The following is a 21,017-nucleotide window of genomic DNA, read 5'->3' on the forward strand; positions in this document are numbered from 1 at the left end:
GTCTCATCACACTTTAGTGATGTACACCCTGTCCTTCATATAGCACCCAAAAAAAAAAAAAAAAAAGGGGGAATCCAGTGGCCCAATGTCAGGAGAACGTGAAGTCCTATTCTGGGGTCCATCTCGTCCTATCCAACGCCTTGGAAATGCGCTCCGCACATCCAGCAACCAGTTGGGTGGAGCACCATCTTGTTGAAACTACAACCTGGGGAAAGGCTTACAGCTGCAGCATGTCCAGGTAGGTCGTTCTTGTGACAGTCTTCTCTGATCATGTTTCTCCGTGTCCGGATTGTGGAAGCCATTAGTACCATCCCTAGATATTCTTTGTGTCAACGCAGGGGCTAATGTGACAGTGTGTGTTTTTTGTTACAAGTTTAATACCTCATATGACTTATATTTGTGAATAAAATTCCTTTACCTTTATTTCTTTGGTATTGACAGCAAAATAAAAATAGGGCATTTCGGTGTAGACACCCTGTATGTAGAAAAAGAGGGCATATTATTTCAATCTTAAAATTAGTCTGCTATCCAGTTTAGTGTACCAGTTGGCCAGAGAAACACGAGACATAATAAGAGACGAAACCAATAAAACTCACCTTGATGTTTTCCAGCTCATTTTCGGTGACTTGTAATTGCTGTAGTAGCTCTGGAACTGATACCCGAGTAGGGGCTCGGTGAGCAAACTCCAACACCTGCAGACCATATTGAACGTTATCGCCTTAAATCCACAACAACATATCTTTACAACCAGAAATTTTGGTTCTATCCTCCTGCTTACCTGATCTGCATGTTCGAATTTGGCTGCTTCCTGTCCTTTCATGTACATCTTGAGGTACATGGACTTATGTCGTTCCTCCTGCTCCTCCAAGCTCTTTCGTAGAGATTCTGTATCTTTTTCAAGCTCTCGGATCCTGTCCTGTGCTCGGTCATATTCCACTCGCAGCTCACAATACCTGTAAAAATTACTTTCAATTTATAACACACTTCTCACTTAACCAGTTCATAAGTTATGAGGATGTAGAATATAATACAATGATTTGTCATAGTGGCAGACATGTGAAGGGAAATTGTTCTCTATATGCTTGTGTATCATCTGTCTCTTCTACTACCAGCTACCAATGAAAGACATTTATCACACGTGCTGAAACAAGAGCACATTATACAGCTGACAACGACACAGCAACACTACCTCAACTTATAATCCACGATTTTTTGTTTCGAATCTCGCCATTCCATGCAGGGAGCAATGAAATAAGGAAAATAGCTACAATTGGACCTGGAATCAATAAAGGTAGATTATGTGGAGGAAAATATAAATTCATCTGCCACTTTTAACTAGACCTACTACAGATGATTAACAGCAATTTCGTACAAGTAAGGCATATTACCATATTCCTGAAGATAGAGTTAGAAGTTTCAAAATATTGAAAATTGTAATAGCTACAGTTGGACCAGGAATCAATAAAGGTAGATTATGTGGAGGAAAATATAAATTCATCCGCCACTTTTAACTAGCCCTACTATAGATGATTAACATCAATTTCAGTACAAGTAAGGCACTCCTGTTACCATATTCCTGAAGATGGAGTTAGAAGTTTCAAAATATTGAAAACTGTTCAAGTACCACTCACATGAAACATCCTACCAACATGAGAGAATTACGTATCATATAAAATTCAGTGGCGAAGGTAAGGTGAAAAATAATGGGTAGGCTGAAAAAAAACCTGCTTACCTTATATCTTTTTATAGAGCAGATGTTTATAGGCTTTTCTATCAAAGTTTTTGTGACACAGATTCCACAAGAAGATGATGACCACTCATTTTGACCACCAAACAGAATACAGGTATAAAAATATAACTTATTTGTCTCAAAGCACCCTGTTAACCAAGGATATTTCTTATACCATGAAAATCAAAATTTTCTATTTTGGCTTCATCCGCTATTTCAATATATAAATGTAGTGTCGATCAACTATCTTTGTAAGCTCATTTTGTTTCATACACCCAATTTGAAAATGGTTTTCCTTTTAATTCTGCAAAATAATGACCTCAATATTTTCTCAGTATGAGCCATTTTACACAAAATTAGTATGTAACACTCACGCACGCACACACACACACACACACACACACACACACACACACACACACACACACACACACACACACACACACACGCACTTTTGATTAAACTACAGATGAGGAGGCGAGACCTGGCATGTGAGCTGTGAGAGGAGGGAAAGAATAAGCTATCAGAAAGAAAGATTGTTTCGTGAAACAAGTGACTTACCTATTGTTAACATCACTGAGCCTTTGTAGCAGATTCTCCACTTTGTCATTGTGCCTCTCTTTCATCTCCTGGCATTCATCCACGTGATTCCGCTGCATCTCCTCAAGTCTCTTCTCATACATTGTGACAATACGAGTCCTTTCTCCCTCTCTATCCTCAGCAGCAGGGCCTTCTTTACGGGTAGCTGAAGACTGAGCCAGGCTTGGGGAGTGAGGTAGTGGACCTAGGTGTGTTAGAGAATCTTTGGAATGGACCTGCAATATTTCAAATTGTGAAATCCGGTATTCGTTAGATTGAGATAAATACTTCTTTTAAGCTACGTACAGTAGTGGCAAAAAAAAAAAAACCGGACAGACCCTTGTAGCTGATTTCAGAGCCTTGTTCAATCCAGAGCACGATAAACTGGTAACTAAGACTTTAGTGGTTCGAATCCTGCCTGGGAAGGAAACTTTCTTTTGTTCCTTATTCAAATTTATTCCCAATACTTTTCGACTGCAGCTAAAATTCATGTTCTGGGAATAATAAGTTAATTAAGTAGTAAAATATCGCTGCAATCGAAAAGTATTGGAAATAAATTTGAATAAGGAACAAAAAAAGTTTCCTTCCCAGGGAGGATTCGAACCACGGAAGTCTTAGTTACCAGTCTATCGTGCTCTGGAGTGAACAAGGCTCTGAAATCAGCTACAAGGGTTGGTCCGGTTTTTTTTACCACTACTGTACATACTTACAGGTGATGAAATCAATGCATATAGGACATTATACTAATCATATGCCTATCATTCTTGAATCTCCTGATAACGGGTCATAATACTATTGAATATAAGAACTTGTAGAGGACAATCTTTCTTGCTGTAATGTTAGATAACATGTCTATTTGTCATGGCAATCTACATAACTATGTTTGATTATCATATAATTTGGTTAATATTTTATTTTGTATGTTATGTCTTTTTTTTAAATTGCAGTTTTCTTTAGCCTATACTTTGGGTCGTTTACACATATAAAATTACATTTGTTAAATTAATTATGTTATATTATTTCATTTTGCATGTATTAATATTAGTATGGATTGGAAGGAGTAGTGAAGTGAATTCCATAACCTTTCCTACTTAAATCCCATCCTCACCTCTCTGTAGTGAAGCCTGTTTTTAAGAAACGAGGCTCTGGGAACGAGGAATCAACAGCTGTTCCATCAAAAAGGAAGGAAATGCCACTTCAGCATGCTGACCTGCCATGGTATGCATAAGCGCTCCCTAAGTGATTAACAGGAGATATTGTCGGTGGAGTTATCTGATAGGTCATATGGACCCACTAACTAATAGCAGATGTAGTCCTCCAAAGAGTTTGAGAGTTGCGTGTAGGTGATATAGCTGGCACGACATAAAAATATGTGCCTACATTAAAATGGATATATCTTTTGCTACATCACTTTTCTATTTACCGAGCAAGAGAGTTAATGGCTTTATAGCCAAGAATCCAGCATTAGTTAACAACAGATCTATAGTGTTGGGTAAAAGAGCTTAACCCTCATTTTTTACATGTGACTTTTTTTTGTAATTAGTTAAAATTTAATTACAAAACGTGGAGATATGTTTTTTGACAATTATGTTTACATTCCCTCATATATTTAATTTTATTAACTGCCTCCCATTGGTGGTAGCCCAGAAGGACTCGGTATACTCTCCTACATGAATCTTACAGTACCTAGTAAATGTTTTACATAAATATTTGACAGAAAATTAAAATAAACAGACACAGTATATAATGAATTATAGAGTGAAAAGTGAATATGATGACTCAAAATTTGGCAAGAAAGTTTCAAAACTGGCGTTACGATGTCAGTAATAAGTGTCTGTGGTAGCTCAAAAGTCTTCCTGAAGCTTTCAAGCTTAACTAATAATAATGTGTTAAAATTTGATTATATAGCTGTTTCTGAAAAAAAAATTTCAATTGAGGAAGAACCTGAACACCATCGATATTATAGGACATTTAGATTTGCATAAAACAGTAGTAGTAGTAGTAGTAGTAGTAGTAGTAGTAGTAGTAGTAGTAGTAGTAGTAGTACAGTGATGGCAGTGGTTGTGGTAGTAGTAGCAGTTAGCAGTAGTAGTAGTAGTATAGTAGTAGTAGTACCAGTAGTAGTGGTAGTAGTAGTAGTACCAGTAGTAGTGGTAGTAGTAGTAGTAGTACCAGTAGTAGTAGTAGTAGTAGTAGTAGTAGTAGTAGCAGTAGTACAGTGATGGCAGTGGTTGTGGTAGTAGTAGCAGTTAGTAGTAGTAGTAGTAGTAGTAGTAGTAGTAGTAGTAGTAGTAGTAGTAGTAGTAGTAGCAGCAGCAGCAGTAGTAATGGTGATAGTAGTATATTAGTGGTAACAGTAGTGGTAATGGTAGTGGTCATGGTTGCAGTAGTAGTAGTAGTAGGAGCAGCATCAGCACGAGGAGTAGCAACAGCAGGAAGAGCAACAGGAGGAGCAGAAGCAGCAGCAGAAGAGTTTCTTAACAAAAATTTTAAAGCCGACAAATTTATGAATAAATACCGGTATAACATAAAAATTGAGTTTTGCATTTCAATTAGTGAAAATAATGTCAATATTTGTATCAGTGAGAGGAGTAGCTTTTCGTGTCTTTACTAAACAGTCTCAGAAAACTGATTCTCGGAAAAAAAACTTGTACCAGTACATTAAAAGAGTTATAGTCCTCCAAACAGGATTTATTGTGATGAATTTCTTTCCAGAAGTGATTCATTTCAGCGATAACACTGGGACTGATTTTATATGATGATAATAAGGTTGTTATTATTATTATTATCATTATTATTATTATTATTATTATTATTATTATTATTATTATTATTCATTAAATCCAGACGTTTGAGATGGGCAGGGCATGTAGAATGTATGGACGAATCCAGAAATACATATAGAGTGTTAGTTGGAAGGCCAGAGGAAAATGACCTTTGGGGAGGTCGAGATGTAGATCGGAGGATAATATTAAAATGGATTTAAGGGAGGTGGAATATGATTGTAGAGACTGGATTAATCTTGCTCAGGATAGAGACTGATGGTGGGCTTATGTGAGGGCGGCAATGAACCTCCAGGTTCTCTAAAGCCATAAGTAATAATAATAATAATAATAATAATAATAATAATAATAATAATAATAATAATAATAATAATAGTAATAATAATAATTATTATTATTTATTACTTAATAATAATAGTAATAATAATAATAATAATAATAATAATAATAATTATTATTATTATTATTATTATTATTATTATTATTATTATTAGTATAGTAGTTTAGTCATCCATTTTATCCCGTCCATTCATTGTCATTATTGTCGCTGTATTATAATCTTGTATATCTTTGTAATACTATTTTATATGATTCCATTCTTCATTTATGATTCCATTATTTCATTTGTAATTATCATTTTAATTAATTGCCATTAATTTAATTATTTATTTGTACTTTTATTGTAAATTATTGCTAATGTTTTGTTATATTGTTTGTGCTGAACTGTAATTGGCCTCTGGCTGTTGTACAGCGCATTAAATATAAGTAAATAAATAAATAAATAAAGTTATTATTATTATTATTATTATTATTATTATTATTATTATTATTATTATTATTATTATTATTATTATTATGTGAATTTGTATCGTATCTATAAGATGTTATTTAGGGGTTGGAAGGGTCCGAATGACATGGTGTCCTCTACGTTTAAAGATATGGTAATCCTAGCCATGAGTAAAACCATCCTTTATGAACTTTGTGTTATTGGTTAACCAGCTATACATGCAAAAAAACAAGAAGGAATATCATCATCATCATCATCATCATCATCATCATCGTAATCATCGTCATCATCATCACTACCATTATGCAGTTGAACTGAGTGACCCATCCATCATCATCGTCATCATCAACAATATCATCACTATCATGGAGTTAGGTGATGTGACCTGTTCCAGTCTCAATCATTCAGATGTCTCTTCAGAGGACGTCCTTAATTTCTTCTTGCCTATGGTCTGTATTTGAGAATTAACTGTAAACTTCTATCCCTGTCCATGTTGGATCCAGTCAGGTCTATATTTTTCAATTTTTTAAAATACAGGTGTGCAGTTTTAGCTCCTTGTGAATATATTCATTGTGTTTGTGGTCCTGCCTCTGCCATGTGCATTTAGTAACATTAATGGTAATTTTACATTACGGTATTAAGAAATTTGTGACTTTTGTAAGTGACAATAAACTAGCTTCTTTTCTGTCGTCTTGTGAATGCGTAAAAATAATTATGGCTATTAGGTACTGACCACTATGTATATTATATTCATCATAATGCATTCTTTTTTCTATCTCTTAGTAATAAAACTTACCGATGATGATGCTATATCTTCAAAGTGTCCTGAATCTGCTAGAGAGGATGGCAAATCATTTGTTGTGTTAATGTTATCGAGCAAAATCGAAGATGCAGTTTCTAAAACTTCACAGCCAGCTGCCACATCTTTAGACTCCTTTCTGTCATCATTACTAAGCTGGTCCTGAAGTGATGAGATCTCCTTTGCGTCAGTTTCGTCACTGCTTTGGGCAGTGGCTATGTCTTCTGTTGAATCAGTTATCACCTTTGGTCCAGCCAATGCTGCTTTATATAGTCTTAACTCCACAACCTCTTTTGTCAGTCGAATAATGTCTTGGTCCTTTGCTTCCATATCCTTTTGCGCCTGCGCCAATAATGCCTGTAAAAAATAGGATTAAAAAGTTAGTGTCATCAACATGACGTATAGCCTACTTTTTCCTTATACGTCTATGTGTTTTGTAATAATTCTTTAACATGTTATCAACGATATTCCCATTTGTAGTTTATCTAAACATATAGAAATGAAATAATTTATTGTGCACCTTAATAAGAGAATAACTTTCGTTTACTGAATTTCACACAAAAGATATACTTTCGGTACCTACAGAAAAGTAAGATATCTGAGCTCAATTATATACGTATCAGTGGCGGTTCCTCGGGGGAGGGAAGAGAGGAATGTCCTCCTCACATTTTCTTCTTTTGAAAGTAAATACCAAATAAAATATGTGCCTTGAAATTCGTGGAAGATTCGATAATTTTTAAGTTCACAGCTATAAGAAAAACTCGGTTGATCGAGTTTTAAACGACGCGTGCTCATGTGCTGTAGAAAACTGCGAGAAAGATGCGAGATTGTCTGTGTGGAGGAAAGGCACTCCATTCCTCTTCTACTGCAGTTAACACACATAGACAATGGCGCACTAGTGGCCAGAGAAAGAAGCAGAGTTTTAAAGCAAGTAAATGAACGGAGAGGGAGGAGATTCTCCTCTGAATCAGTCATGGGCGGGAACTAGAAACCGACTGGTCGTGCAGCAAGCTCGCTACCGCTGCCACCTAACGATGTTGCATTCAACCACACTATAACACATCTAGGAGGAGACACAACAAAAACAGTTTTAACGCAACGCTATGAAAGACACCATGTAAACTTTTTTAAATTATAAATCAAAAATTTTATTCATTGCACTTTATATAGGCTACTATTCATGATTTGAAACTTTCGTGGATATTTGAAAGTTAAAATCAGATTTATGTAAAACAAAGAGAGTGTAGTTCTACGTAGTTGGCCCCTGAAATTCACTTCTATTCATTGTTTACTAGACAGGGCAACAGCCAAGCTGTCAGTTTCGTACAAATATATTTGAAACTGAAAGTAGGTACTCCAAACTACATCATTTTTAACATAAAAAATTAATCGACCACCGGCAGCTTTGAACAATAATGGTAGTATGACTTTACAAGAACCGACATTCTTGAAAAGCATGTGATACTGAACTTGTAAAATGTACATGTGGCAACACAGACCACGTGGGTGGGTGCAGTTTTCTCGCTTTCGTCAGATTATTTCCCATTCCCATTTCCATCTCCGTAAAACGATTCCGGTTACGAGTTAGTAGTTAGTCTCTTCCAACACGTGTGATGCTGTAGTGTGCTCGAAAAATGCTACAAGGTTGTGAATTTTCTTGTAATTGTTAATTTGCGTAATTATTCAACAATGAATGGAAGTGAAAACAATTTAGGAAACTCAGTTACAAGAACAGATTATTGCTATACAGAAGGGAAGGCCAACCCCAACACTACCTGGTCTTACATGTATGCATGTAGGCCAATTTGTAGCATGTTTCATTCAAGAAGGTGTCATTTCGTGCTGTTAACTTCTTTCCTCCTCTTAAGAAATATGCAGGAGCCACCACTGATACGTATGTCTATGGAAATGCATATAAGTGTGCACTAATTCCCATGATAACCGTAGATCTTTGTATATTGTAATGGTTTGTATTAACTTAATGTGATATTTATAAAAATCGGCAATTAAAACTGGGTTGCGAAAGGGTAGTAACGTTCATTCCGCCTAAAACTATGCTACCTAAATTCCATTCTCATCTTCACGTGGTGCAACCTGTTTATAAACAAACGAGGCTTTGGGGACCGAGTCATGGCGGTATAACAATTTCATCAAATATTGAGGAAATGCAGTTCTTATCAGCAGCCTTTTGTCACGAAGACCAGGACCAACCAGTTCTGAAGATAGCCCACAACAGGCAGAAACTAGTCAACAAGGTACTGTACCTAATATTTAACATGCGAAAGCAATAAACTACTGTACATATTCCAAAGGATAATTTTACATGAATTTGAAATGGAACCAATGCTGAAATATATTCATAAGTATCAAAATAACTGGTGCCAACATGTTAAAAATCCCTACGGTAATCTTGAATTATAAACCAAAATTGAGAAGAACACATGAACGCCCCATGAAGATATGACAAGAAAACTTTTGTAGACTGTAATAAGTTAATTCTTTTAGGATTATAACCTGTGAGAATAATGATGATGATGATGATGATGATGATGATGATGATGATTGTCAAGGAAGCAACGGTACCATACTATAAAAGCAAACCGTTAAAGTATAACAAAGACCTATTATGAACCTTTGTCTGCTAATATAAATAAATGAGTAGTGGTGTGTGAAAAACAGCTACCAATACAATCCTTTATTATGATCCTACCTGTCTTTTAAATTATTTATAACATGACGTGAAAACGCAGTGTGACAGTGCAATTGTGACTTATATTTAGAGAGGAATGAAATTCTTTCAGAAAAGTAAAGGCTAGGATGACAAAGTAAATTAGGTCAACTTTCTAATTTAATTTCATATAATTACCTTGTTTATCCCTTTGTTTGAAGTTTATAGATTGAATCCTTTTCATAGATTTATTTATTTATGACTTATATCAAGGATTGTGTTTCTGGATAACGTGAATAGGCTAGTCTATTTGTGAATCTCATTTTATGAACTATAGAACAGATACAGTACACTTTTCGTCCTAACACACAGTCCTCCTTTGTCACTCCTCTTTTACACATCTCAATCGTCCTGTCATTTTATATATATTGTACATTTTATTGAATTTCTAATATGCAGTAGGTATTATTAAAATGGTATGTGATGGAGTAAGTCAAACATAACTTTATTTCACATAATTACACATTACCTTGAGCCTGCGTATCTGTCTGTTGGCCCGTTGAGTGGGTGTGAGGTATTCATCTGTGCCATCCATGTGTGGTGAGCAGTGAACAACGTATTTCATGCGCCGTCCAGAGAATGTTGTTCCGTTGCGAGCAAAGTAAGCGTGGTCACAAGACATTGCACTACACACACTCCCAAAACTCTTGAGAGAGTCCATATCGTCATCCATTCCTACGGCATCCTCTGGCGAGGGCGTTGGAGTATGGGGATATGAGCCGAGAGTCGAAGTTGGTGTTCCAAGGAGATGACTGCTACTCACAGACTGCCAAATAACAAAACAAACAATGTAAGGATACCAGATTTGTACATACGAGGCGCATCCAGAAAGTAAGTTTCCCGATTTTTTCCCCTTGAAAGTAAACGTAATTAGCCGTGTCAATTGCACATGCGTAACAGATCTATGACATATCAATCATATGCCAGCCGGACAGGTCCCGCCTGGTGCCAGTAGCGTGGCAGCAGTGGTCCGAAATGGAAGCTCTTATTCCTTCTCCCGTCGCCTGCGAGGTTCGGTCGGTGATAAAGTTCTTTAATGCACAAAGCATTGCGCCAATTGAAATTCATCGGCAGCTCTGTCAGGTCTATGGGCCGAACATCATGAGTAAGCAGATGGTGCATCGCTGGTGTAGGCACACGGCTCGGCGCACAGCAGCTGTTTTGACGGAATTTGGCTGGGAATTGTTTCATCATCCACCCTACAGTCCTGATTTTGCTCCCAGCGATTTTCACTTTTCTTGCACCTCAGGAAATTCCTGTCCTTCGGTGAGCGTTTTGGCAACGACAAAGCAAATCGTCGTTGTTCCTCCAATAACTCCTATGTGCAAAATATAAAAGTTTTCAGTAGGAAGAAAAAACACATTTATTCATCCTATGGCAGCCGTACATAGGAGACTGTGAATTCTTACATTTTCGAAACAAAGAAATATAATTATATATAGGAGGTTTTATTATTTGCTGTATTACTATTTAAGTTATTTAATAGAGCAAAAATATGAAAATCGATAAATATGTCACACAGGAATTATTGCAGAAACAACGACGAAATACAATAATAGTTCCATTTCGTTCGTTTTTAATGATTTCTAAAAATGACTATTCTTGTAACTCCTACAATTTGACGAGTTTTCACATTCCTCGTGTTGATGCTGCGAAGAACAATGTACTAAACTTATCAAGTAGAACAAGTCAATGAGCGTTTTGGCAACGACAAAGCAAATCGTCGTTGTTCCTCCAATAACTCCTATGTGCAAAATATAAAAGTTTTCAGTAGGAAGAAAAAACACATTTATTCATCCTATGGCAGCCGTACTTAGGAGACTGTGAATTCTTACATTTTCGAAACAAAGAAATATAATTACATATAGGAGGTTTTATTATTTGCTGTATTACTATTTAAGTTATTTAATAGAGCAAAAATATGAAAATCGATAAATATGTCACACAGGAATTATTGCAGAAACAACGACGAAATACAATAATAGTTCCATTTCGTTCGTTTTTAATGATTTCTAAAAATGACTATTCTTGTAACTCCTACAATTTGACGAGTTTTCACATTCCTCGTGTTGATGCTGCGAAGAACAATGTACTAAACTTGTCAAGTAGAACAAGCAACAGCCTTTAACAATACGCGATTAGGAAACATCGTCATAGCAAAGGATACAACCGTTATAAACTTCTGAGTTCATTACAACAGCGTGTCTTATTTGATAGCTTGTTGTTTCCTTTATCAAGTTATAAATAAACCCTCTTTCCTACTGTCCTACTTCGATGTAGAATCCAATGTAAACAAACGACAGTGTTCTAGCTGCAAATGGCACATACGAGAGAACAATTAATAATACTGTACATACATGTACAGGGACATCATTTTATTTTTACTAACATTTCTAATATTAAGTTCGCTATACCTTTGGATTAACGGTTGAGAACCGGAAACACCGTTTGCTACCTCCTTCCACGACTGGGGTTCGATGATACTGGCGTAAAATACAAACAAATCACTCTACTAGGTATAGTAGGAGGGAAGAAAAGTAGTTCATCCATTTACGTAAACTAGGAACTATCGCGATTTTGAGTTTGATAATTTTGGGTTTTAGGTTTTTATTTAATCAAAATATAATACTGTATTAACAATAAGTGTTTTTACTCACGAACCGCGTTATCCATGCGGACGTATTCATTATGTAGTGTATATTATACTGTCTACAGCACATTAGCGTACAATATAGAAAATGAAGTTAAATTGAAAAATAATCATAATATGGATATTTAAACACATTTTTTAAAATGGTTGCCGTTCATTTCGATACAGGCTTCAATTATTTTGTGTATATTATCGCACTATAGACTATTGTACCTAATTCCAATTATCAGTTTCGTCCTTCCTACTAGTAACTCATGTTGAAATAATTCTATACCTACTCTATAAAAGAGTACCTTCAATCTTCATTTCTGTCCGATCTGAAAAGATAAAATTACTTAGACATGCTATCTATACTTTATTTTTTTTCATGGAGTGCAGTTTCATAGAAAGGACTTTGCCGACAGACCTTCTACTGCCCCCTACTAATTGGTTGTCATAAATAAATGTCTTCCTTACTATGACGGAAATCTTGTCTTCTCTTGTTAGTGACCAATCACAACCCTCGTTCAGAAGAATTGACAGGTGCCCGTCAAATCCACGTGGAGGCAGAGTTGCCGCATCGTTTCCGAATTCCAAGAATCCCGTCAGTTTCACTGCATAATTTCGAAGGTCATCAGGATTGTGACAACTGTGCAATGTTGGGATTAGGGGACAGGATGGAATTGTCAGAGCTGTTGTGTAGAAAGTCATAAATCTGTAAATGGGTGTTCAAAGGAACCACCGAACTGCACTCCTTGAAATAAAATAAGGTATACTGTCCGTCCAAGTGGTTTTGTCGTAAAGTCGTAGAAAGGCGGGAAATCACGTGATATTTAATTACTTAATGAAGCCCTTTTATTTAAGTTATTTTAAACAGTTGTATAATGTTACGTAGACGTCCAATTCCTAACAGAAATTAATGTTTTCAGAAAAAAGCTAAGACAGCCCAGCCACTAGCCTTTACAGAGAGGCGAGCAGAAGCGGGTGGGGGAAACAGGATGCGATGTAGGCAAATGGACGACAGTACCTGTGCGAAAATATGATTCAATATTGTAAGCTCTTTCGTCACTGGAAAACGCGAACATATTTCTGGAACGTACTATACTCACTACCTCAGTAGTGTTTACTATGACCGTAAGGCTACTTTGACTGCATAAGCGGCCTTGGTTCTGTGTGGGGACGATTGGAAGTTTACTAGTAGAGGGAGTGGGAGTGAAGTACATTAAAAAACTCAGATACAATAAAAATTGAAGTAAAAATAAAATTATGTCCCTGTATAAATTCTGAAGTTTGATACCGGTAAATGAATGTGAGTAGGTCTATATAACGCAACGATACAGACGAAGCGATGCACTATAAAACACCTTTCTCAGAAACCCAACCACCAGCTGTTACATCATACAATTTTCTCTCGGAATATTATTCTGTGGTATTTAAATGTTCATTGTGGTAGTGGAAAGCTTAATTGCTGCAGTTACCATAGATACAATTACCTGTAATACACTATTCAAGGTCTTGGCTTACAAAAATAAGTCATGCAATACGTCTTATAGGTACACTGCTTTCACAGTAGCATACGACTGCTATTTGCCTCGTGGCAATCTAAATGTAATGGATCAAGCTAGCCTAACAAAACAATGTACCATAAAATGTACTTGACCTAAATGTGTTGAAACGATTTATTTTTCTTTTGAAACGAAAACACATTCATACATACGAACTAGGGTTGTCAACCCTCCCGTATTTCCCGGGATTCCCGTATTTGCCCCTTACTTTTAACAGGCTACCGGCTCCCGTATTTTCTTTTATTTAGTAGGTTATTTTACGACGCTTTATCAACATCTTAGGTTATTTAGCATCTGAATGAGATGAAGGTGATAATGCCGGTGAAATGAGTCCGGGGTCCAGCACCGAAAGTTACCCAGCATTTGCACATATTCGGTTGAGGGAAAATCCCGGAAAACCTCAACCAGGTAACTTGCCAAGACCGGGAATCGAACCCGGGCCACCTAGTTTCGCGGCCAGACGCGTTAATCGTTACTCCACAGGTGTGGACTATTTTCTTTCCTTCGAGCATTTATCTCCCTTATTTTTGCATAATGTAAAAATCATTATTCTAAACATTTGATTTTGCCGTGAATTATGATGATTTATATGAATTTTTTGTTCAAAACATGCATTAAAATATGCAAACTTTGTACAAGGTAATGTTTGCCAGTTATGGATTTTAGTGCTCACCCCTTTAAAATCAAACCATGTTAAAAAAAAAAAAAAAAAAAAAAAAAAAAAAAAAAAAAAAAAAACTGTCTACGGCCCCGGAACAATTTTTCCCTTGAAATTATTCAAATCTGCTTTACAGGGAGCTTTACCTGAAAGACTAGATTTGCATAATATTTACGTCACTGTGTACGTTAACAGAAAACCACAATTCCAAGTCACACATTGTGTGCACTCGATGTGGGTCTCTGGCGTTTCGACAGCCCACGCGAGTTGTGTGGATATAAAGGGAAAAGTTGAGACGGAGTTCCCGGGTAGCTCAGTTGGCAGAGCGCTGGTACGTTCAACCAGAGGTCCCGGGATCGATACCCGGCCCCGGAACAATTTTTCCCTTGAAATTATTCAAATCTGCTTTACAGGACGCTTTACCTGAAAGACTAGATTTGCATAAAAACTGTCTAGTTTTGTTCTAAGCACACCAGGTAGTAATGATAATATAAAGAGGATGTTTAATCTATGAACAATAATTCAGGATCTAACATTCTAAATTTTCTAAGTGCAAAAAACAACTTTCTGAGATAATGATGAAAAACTCACTGCGAAATGCATGTTGAGACACCTACAACGCCGTCTTTGGCGCACAAATGAGTCACTTACAGTTGAGCTACGACAAAGACAATTTAGTATGATATTCTCATACGGATATTCCTCCCTTATAGGCCTATTGAATAAAATGAAATTTAAAAAATTGACATTTAGCACATTTAGAATGTTAGGTCTTCAATTGGACAGATATTGGAAACAGGAGCACGACCATCTAATCAAATCAGAGCTGAAAACTACAGTCGACTTCAACTATTACGCGAAACAAAATGTCTCAAAATACTCTTAATTTAAACCTAGCTGCCGAAGTGTTCCTAATACGAACATATAAACGTGTATACACACAATACTATACAATACATGCACCCGTATATACATGTAAAATAAATAAATAAATAAATAAATAAATATATATATATATATAAATGAACAAATAAATAGATAAACAAATAAATAAATAAATAGGTAGGTAGGTAGGTAGGTAGGTAGGTAGGTAGGTAGGTAGATACGTAGAGGGGCGGGCGGGCGGGCGGACAGACAGACAGAATAAACAAACAAAAAATAAAGAAATAAAGAAGCAAATAAACAAACAAATGAAGAAATAAACAAACAAACAAAATAAATAATTAGAAATATACGGTTGCTTATTGAAACTTCCAGATATGACAGACGAAGACCTTTCTCGGCTCTGATATATTGGTTGTGAGGGAACGTGTACAATAGAATTTATTTTCCGCGGCTATAGAATGGTATGTGAGGATAGTGGCTGGTGGAGTTTAATTTCGACGTAGGCGAGATATGGCCCGTAAATTTCGCTTGCAGCTCCCTCATTCATTTATGTATGACGCGGGGCTTTGGTACTTCTGAAGAAAGTCACATTAAGAATTTTTATTCCCTCAAAATTAAAATTCATTACCCTCTGCCGATTTGGCTCCACGGATCAAGTGGCAAACATAGTAACCGCTCGACCATTAAGAAAATCAAAAACAAATACACATATAGAATGAACCGTAAGTAATGTCATTAATTTCAGGGGGCGTTATTCATTGAGATACCGGTATTTAAAACAAAAAAGTTTAATACATTTTTTCTTGTTTTTACTTCCTTTCCAAGATAAAAATTGTTTTATATGAAACATCTCATAGCGTGTTTTGGGAACGCCATTGATTTAATTGCCAATATGCTCAGTCAATTTAAGAAAGCAGTGTATTATGATTAGACTTCGGATTTTAGGTAAAAATCTATTTTAATCCTTAAACGATAAGTTCATAAAAACTTGCAAGTACACGTTTCATATAAAACTATGCCTAAAATTAGTATTTTAATAGCACCTAAAAATGCCTATTTTGACGACAAAGCCTATTATGACCTATTAAGTATGTTTTATCTGTAATAGGTCAAAACACCCATTCTAATTTTGAAAATTTGTATCTTAAATTCCAAATGTGTTCCTGGTTCTGTTGGAATTAAAGTACGGGATAAACTGGAGTAAGTTCTACATAGAAATGTAGGACTGAAGGACCTGCGTACTGCTTCAGATATCCTAGCAGGGAAGAACACGGATTTACAAGGTAACATTCCTGTCCAACTAGTGTCAAAATTTAAATACGCTCCTGTTACTTCAGTGGATGTGGAGTGTTCATTTTCAACATACAAATTTGTGTTGAGTGACAGACGACATTGCTTTTTAGTTTAAAATTTAGAAAAAGTATTAGTAATTTATTGAGAAGCTAATTATGGACATTAACGGACAAGGCTTGGTAAAAATTAATTACATTAGATTGTTTATGTACTGAATTTATGTCTGAAACTTATTTTTCACATTTAATTGTTTAGTTTATGTATATCTAATTAGATATTTGTTGTTTTTGTACTTTTAGTTGTAGTAGTAGTAGTAGTAGTAGTAGTAGTAGTAGTAGTAGTAGTAGTAGTAGTAGTAGTAGTAGTAGTAGTGGTGGTGGTAACGGTGTATAAGCATTTAAGATTATTAAATTTTAGAAGTGAATTCCTAATGATTTGGAACGTGTTTTTAAAGAAAATATTTTTTTTTTGTTAGAACCTATTTTCAATTCTTTAGAGACTATTTTCAATTCTTTAGAGACTATTTCCTACACTTTTAAGCCTATTTTAGGCACCTAAAATTACATTTTAACGACCTAAAAATCCGTACCCTAATTATGATAATAAATTATAGAAATAATTTTAGTTTTGTTTTTTTAAATGTGTAGAAATTTAATTCGAATAAATGTGATATTTTAAAATTCGTTTTCAGAACGAAAAGTTACATTCGTTCAGATCAAATTTCTGCACATTTAAAGGACAAAACTAAAATTCTTTCAATTATTTATTATCATAATACACTTCTCCCTTAAACTGACTGAGCATATTGGGAACTAAATCACTGGCTTTTCAAAACACGCTATGGGAACATTTTTGTTTCTCGAAAAGGAAGCAAAAACGAACAAAACTGTATTACACTTGTTTCTTTCAAATGTATTTCAAAGAATGACCCACTGAAATTAAAAACATTACTTACGGTTCGTTGTGTATAATGCACAAAACGTAATTCCTGATGTCCATGTAACAGCATGCATTAGGGCTTGTATTGTAAGTCGTTTTTTCTAATTGAAAATGCCCGACTACATAGGAAGACATTAGCAGCACAATAAAGACTACCCATAATACCTACTGATCTCATTGTTAGTAATCAATTTTTATCGTCATGAACTTTTACGGACGCTAATATTAATCGCCATACTTGAATAAATTAAATAACACCTTCAGTGGGCTTTTTTCTAGATGAAGAAATCTGATTTCAATTTCTCCATCTTTCTTCAATGTAATTATTCAAATATTCAAGTTCCAGCTTCTTGTCTATGCGGATGACGTGAACATGTTAGCAGAAAAATTTGGGAAAACACGGAAATTTTAATTGAAGCAAGTAAAACGATAGGTTTGCAAGTAAATCCCGAAAAGACAAGTATATGATTACGTCTCGTGACGAGAATATTGTATGAAATGGAAATATAAAAATTGAAGATTTATCCTTCGAAGAGGTGGAAAAATTTAAATATCTTGGAGCAACAGTAACAAATATAAATGACACTCGGGAGGAAATTAAACGAAGAATAAATATGGGTTGAGAAGCTTTTGTCATCTAGTCTGCTGTCAAACAATCTGAAAGTTAGAATTTATAAAACAGTTATATTACCGGTTGTTCTGTAAGGTTCTGAAACTTGGACTCTCACTTTGAGAGAGGAACAGAGATTAAGGATGTTTGAGAATAAGGTTTTTAGGAGAATATTTGGGGCTAAGAGGGATGAAATTACGGAGAATGGAGAAAGTTACACAATGCAGAACTGCACGTATTGTATTCTTCACGTGACAGAATTAGGAACATTAAATCCAGGCGTTTGAGATGGGCAGGGCATGTAGCAGATATGGGCGAATCCAGAAATGCGTATAGAGTGTTAGTTGGGAGACCGGAGGGAAAAAAAGACCTTTGGGGAGGCCGAGAGGTAGATGGGAGGATAATATTAAAATAAATTTGAGTGAGATGGGGTATGATGATAGAGAGTGGATTAATCTTGCAAAGGACAGGGACCGATGGCGGGCTTATGTGAGGGCAGCAATGAACCTGCGGGTTCCTTAAAAACCATTTGTAAGTAAGTTGTAAGTATTCAAGTTCTACGACCAAAGCTCCAAATCAATTTTGATACGTACGGTACATTTCCGGATATTGGATGCCTGGGACATCTTTCTATGAAAGGAGTCATCCCAGAAAGTATTAGAAGTGTGGAAAATGCATTTCAATTTGAATTTCAATAAAAATATATTTCCTCCAGCTAGTTTCAATATTAGCCTACTATTAGAAATATTCCGTTCAGTTCTGCAAAGGAAAGTGAGTTTATACAGAACTAATTCAGTGTAAGGGAGTAATACACTGTATTTGATTCGGTTTTTCATATTTTGTGATCTAATTCTTTATAAAGAATGTCAATTATTTCTTTCGTACAGCATCACCCATTACTTAATAAGCAAACAATATGTTCGATAACCACTCTGAGAACGAATAAGGAGATATCAAAGTATGATATCACGAACCAGATGATGGTAGCCTAAGTTTGATTCCCTGGGAGGATAAGGGATTTTCAGTTGTACAAAGGTTGTTGACCCTCCAGCCACTCCTATTCGACTCACCTGGCTGCGATGACGGCTGGTCGGCCGGCCGGGCCAGGGCTTGGCGCAGGACTGGCCGGTCTCAGAAATGGGCGCCGGGAAGGACCGGGAACAGGGCCTCTCCCCGCGCAGACGCATCGATGCGGAGCGCCGGAACATCCCGGGACTCGGGACCGGGATACGACTCTCATCGTCGTTGCTCTTCCGCTTGCAGACGCCGTTGTCGACGCCGCCGCCGCTCATCTTGAAGCTGCAATACGAACCAGAGGATCACGTTACTATGCTGCAGAGAATGCGATCTGGTACTAATCGCCAACTGAATCCCTTTTGATATTATTGCATTCCCTGTCACGTCCTTATCTGTGTTCTAGAGCAGAGACGAGTATTCGTGTACATTTGCATCGCGTACACAGAGTGATTTGAACTACTGTACATGTTCTGAAGAGTGCCTAACCTCTAGGCGTTCTTGACTTTACCTCGCTAAAGTCAGTGAATGAAAACATCGATTGCAGCACTTAAAAAGCGAAAATGCGTAATCCATCAATGTTGTACATAAACAAAGCTTTTGTGAGTCAGTTACAGAATGGGTTAACCTTCTGCCTGTCACGCAGGTGGTCCGAGTTCGAATCCTGGTCTGGCCTGAAAAAATCCTGTGACATTTGTGGCGGACGAAGTCGCTGTTGACGTTTTTCTAGGGGTTCTCCCGTTTCCCCATATTACGTCTCTACACCATTCCATCAGATCTCCATTTGAAAACCCACTGGGAACTCATTAAGGGGGCTGGTTTAGGGACGAGTGGGATTGCCCGCTCGAAACGTGTACACGCAGCGAACCTTAGTGTAGTCAGTCGGTGTGGAATATTGCATTGTATTGTATTTATTAACATTCCATGGTATTCATACATGCTTACAGCTAGAATATGGAACAAGTAAAAAAACTTAATACTATTATAAAATCTTAATTTATAGTCATAGTCTAGATGAAATATATATATAGACGAGATTTACAATATAGTCTACTAGTACAACACAAAGTTTTAGTATCAATTTCATGAAGTGTTATTGAATGTCATGAATTCACCTACAGAATAGAAGGCGTGAGAAATTAGGTACTTCTTTAATTTGGCCTTGAATAATTTTATGTTTTGAGTTTAATTTTTTATATCGATAGGGAGGCTATTAAAAATTTTTACTGCCATATAACGCACTCCTTTTTTTATAGCACGATAGACTTGCCGATGGAGTATATGAAAGTCATTTTTTTGACGTGTGTTTATGCTATGAACTGTTGAATTAGTTACAAAGTTTTCACGATTACATACGAGGAAGATTATTAATGAAAAGATATACTGACAAGCCATGGGCATTATTTGTAGTTTTTTTTTAAATAGCCCTACACGATTCTCTAGATTTGGCACCTACTATTATTCTAATTACTCTTTTTTGTAATAGAAATATATTGTTACTATCTGTGGAATTTCCCCAGAATATTATTCCAAAACTCATTACCGAGTGGAAGTATGCAAAGTATATTGTTTTTAAGGTATTGATATTTACTATCTTTTGCATAGATCTAATAGCAAAACAAGCTGAATTTAGTTCGGGGGTAATTTCTTTAATATGTTTTTTCCAATTTAACACATTATCGATTTTTGAGCCAAGAAATTTGGTTGTTGTTGTTTCTAATAGGGATTTATCATTAATTATTGTTCTAGAAATTTGTGACGTTGAATTTGGACAGGATTTAAATTGAATTATGTTAGTTTTGTTACAATTTAATACTAATTTATTGACTGAGAACCAGTCACATATTTTAAAGAGAATTTCCTCTGTTGAGGATTGGAATGTGTTGAGTTATTGGCTGTAATTACTATACTTGTGTCTTCTGCAAATAATATGGGATGACCTACATCTTTTATTAGGGGGGCAAGATCATTTATAAACACTAGAAAAAGTAGGGGACCTAATATTGATCCTTGAGGAAT

At 36.0% G+C, this 21,017-nt stretch overlaps 1 protein-coding gene across 4 annotated transcripts in view; it reads right to left on the minus strand.

Annotated features, from left to right (window-relative positions):
• Positions 1-21,017, minus strand: part of qtc (quick-to-court) — a 148,560-nt gene that overhangs the window by 22,995 nt on the left and 104,548 nt on the right. For all 4 annotated transcript variants that reach the window (XM_069849592.1, XM_069849594.1, XM_069849591.1 and 1 more), the window contains exons 2-7: positions 19,055-19,283; positions 9,875-10,171; positions 6,675-7,034; positions 2,291-2,544; positions 779-953; positions 597-692 (exon numbers count right to left, since the gene is read on the minus strand). In XM_069849592.1, coding sequence (XP_069705693.1) covers positions 597-692; positions 779-953; positions 2,291-2,544; positions 6,675-7,034; positions 9,875-10,171; positions 19,055-19,276 — 1,404 coding nt within the window. In that variant the 5' untranslated portion in view covers positions 19,277-19,283. The remainder of the gene's footprint in view (positions 1-596; positions 693-778; positions 954-2,290; positions 2,545-6,674; positions 7,035-9,874; positions 10,172-19,054; positions 19,284-21,017) is intronic.

The sequence above is a fragment of the Periplaneta americana genome, chromosome 16 (genome assembly GCF_040183065.1).
Source record: "Periplaneta americana isolate PAMFEO1 chromosome 16, P.americana_PAMFEO1_priV1, whole genome shotgun sequence".
Classification (NCBI taxonomy): Eukaryota; Metazoa; Arthropoda; class Insecta; order Blattodea; family Blattidae; genus Periplaneta; species Periplaneta americana.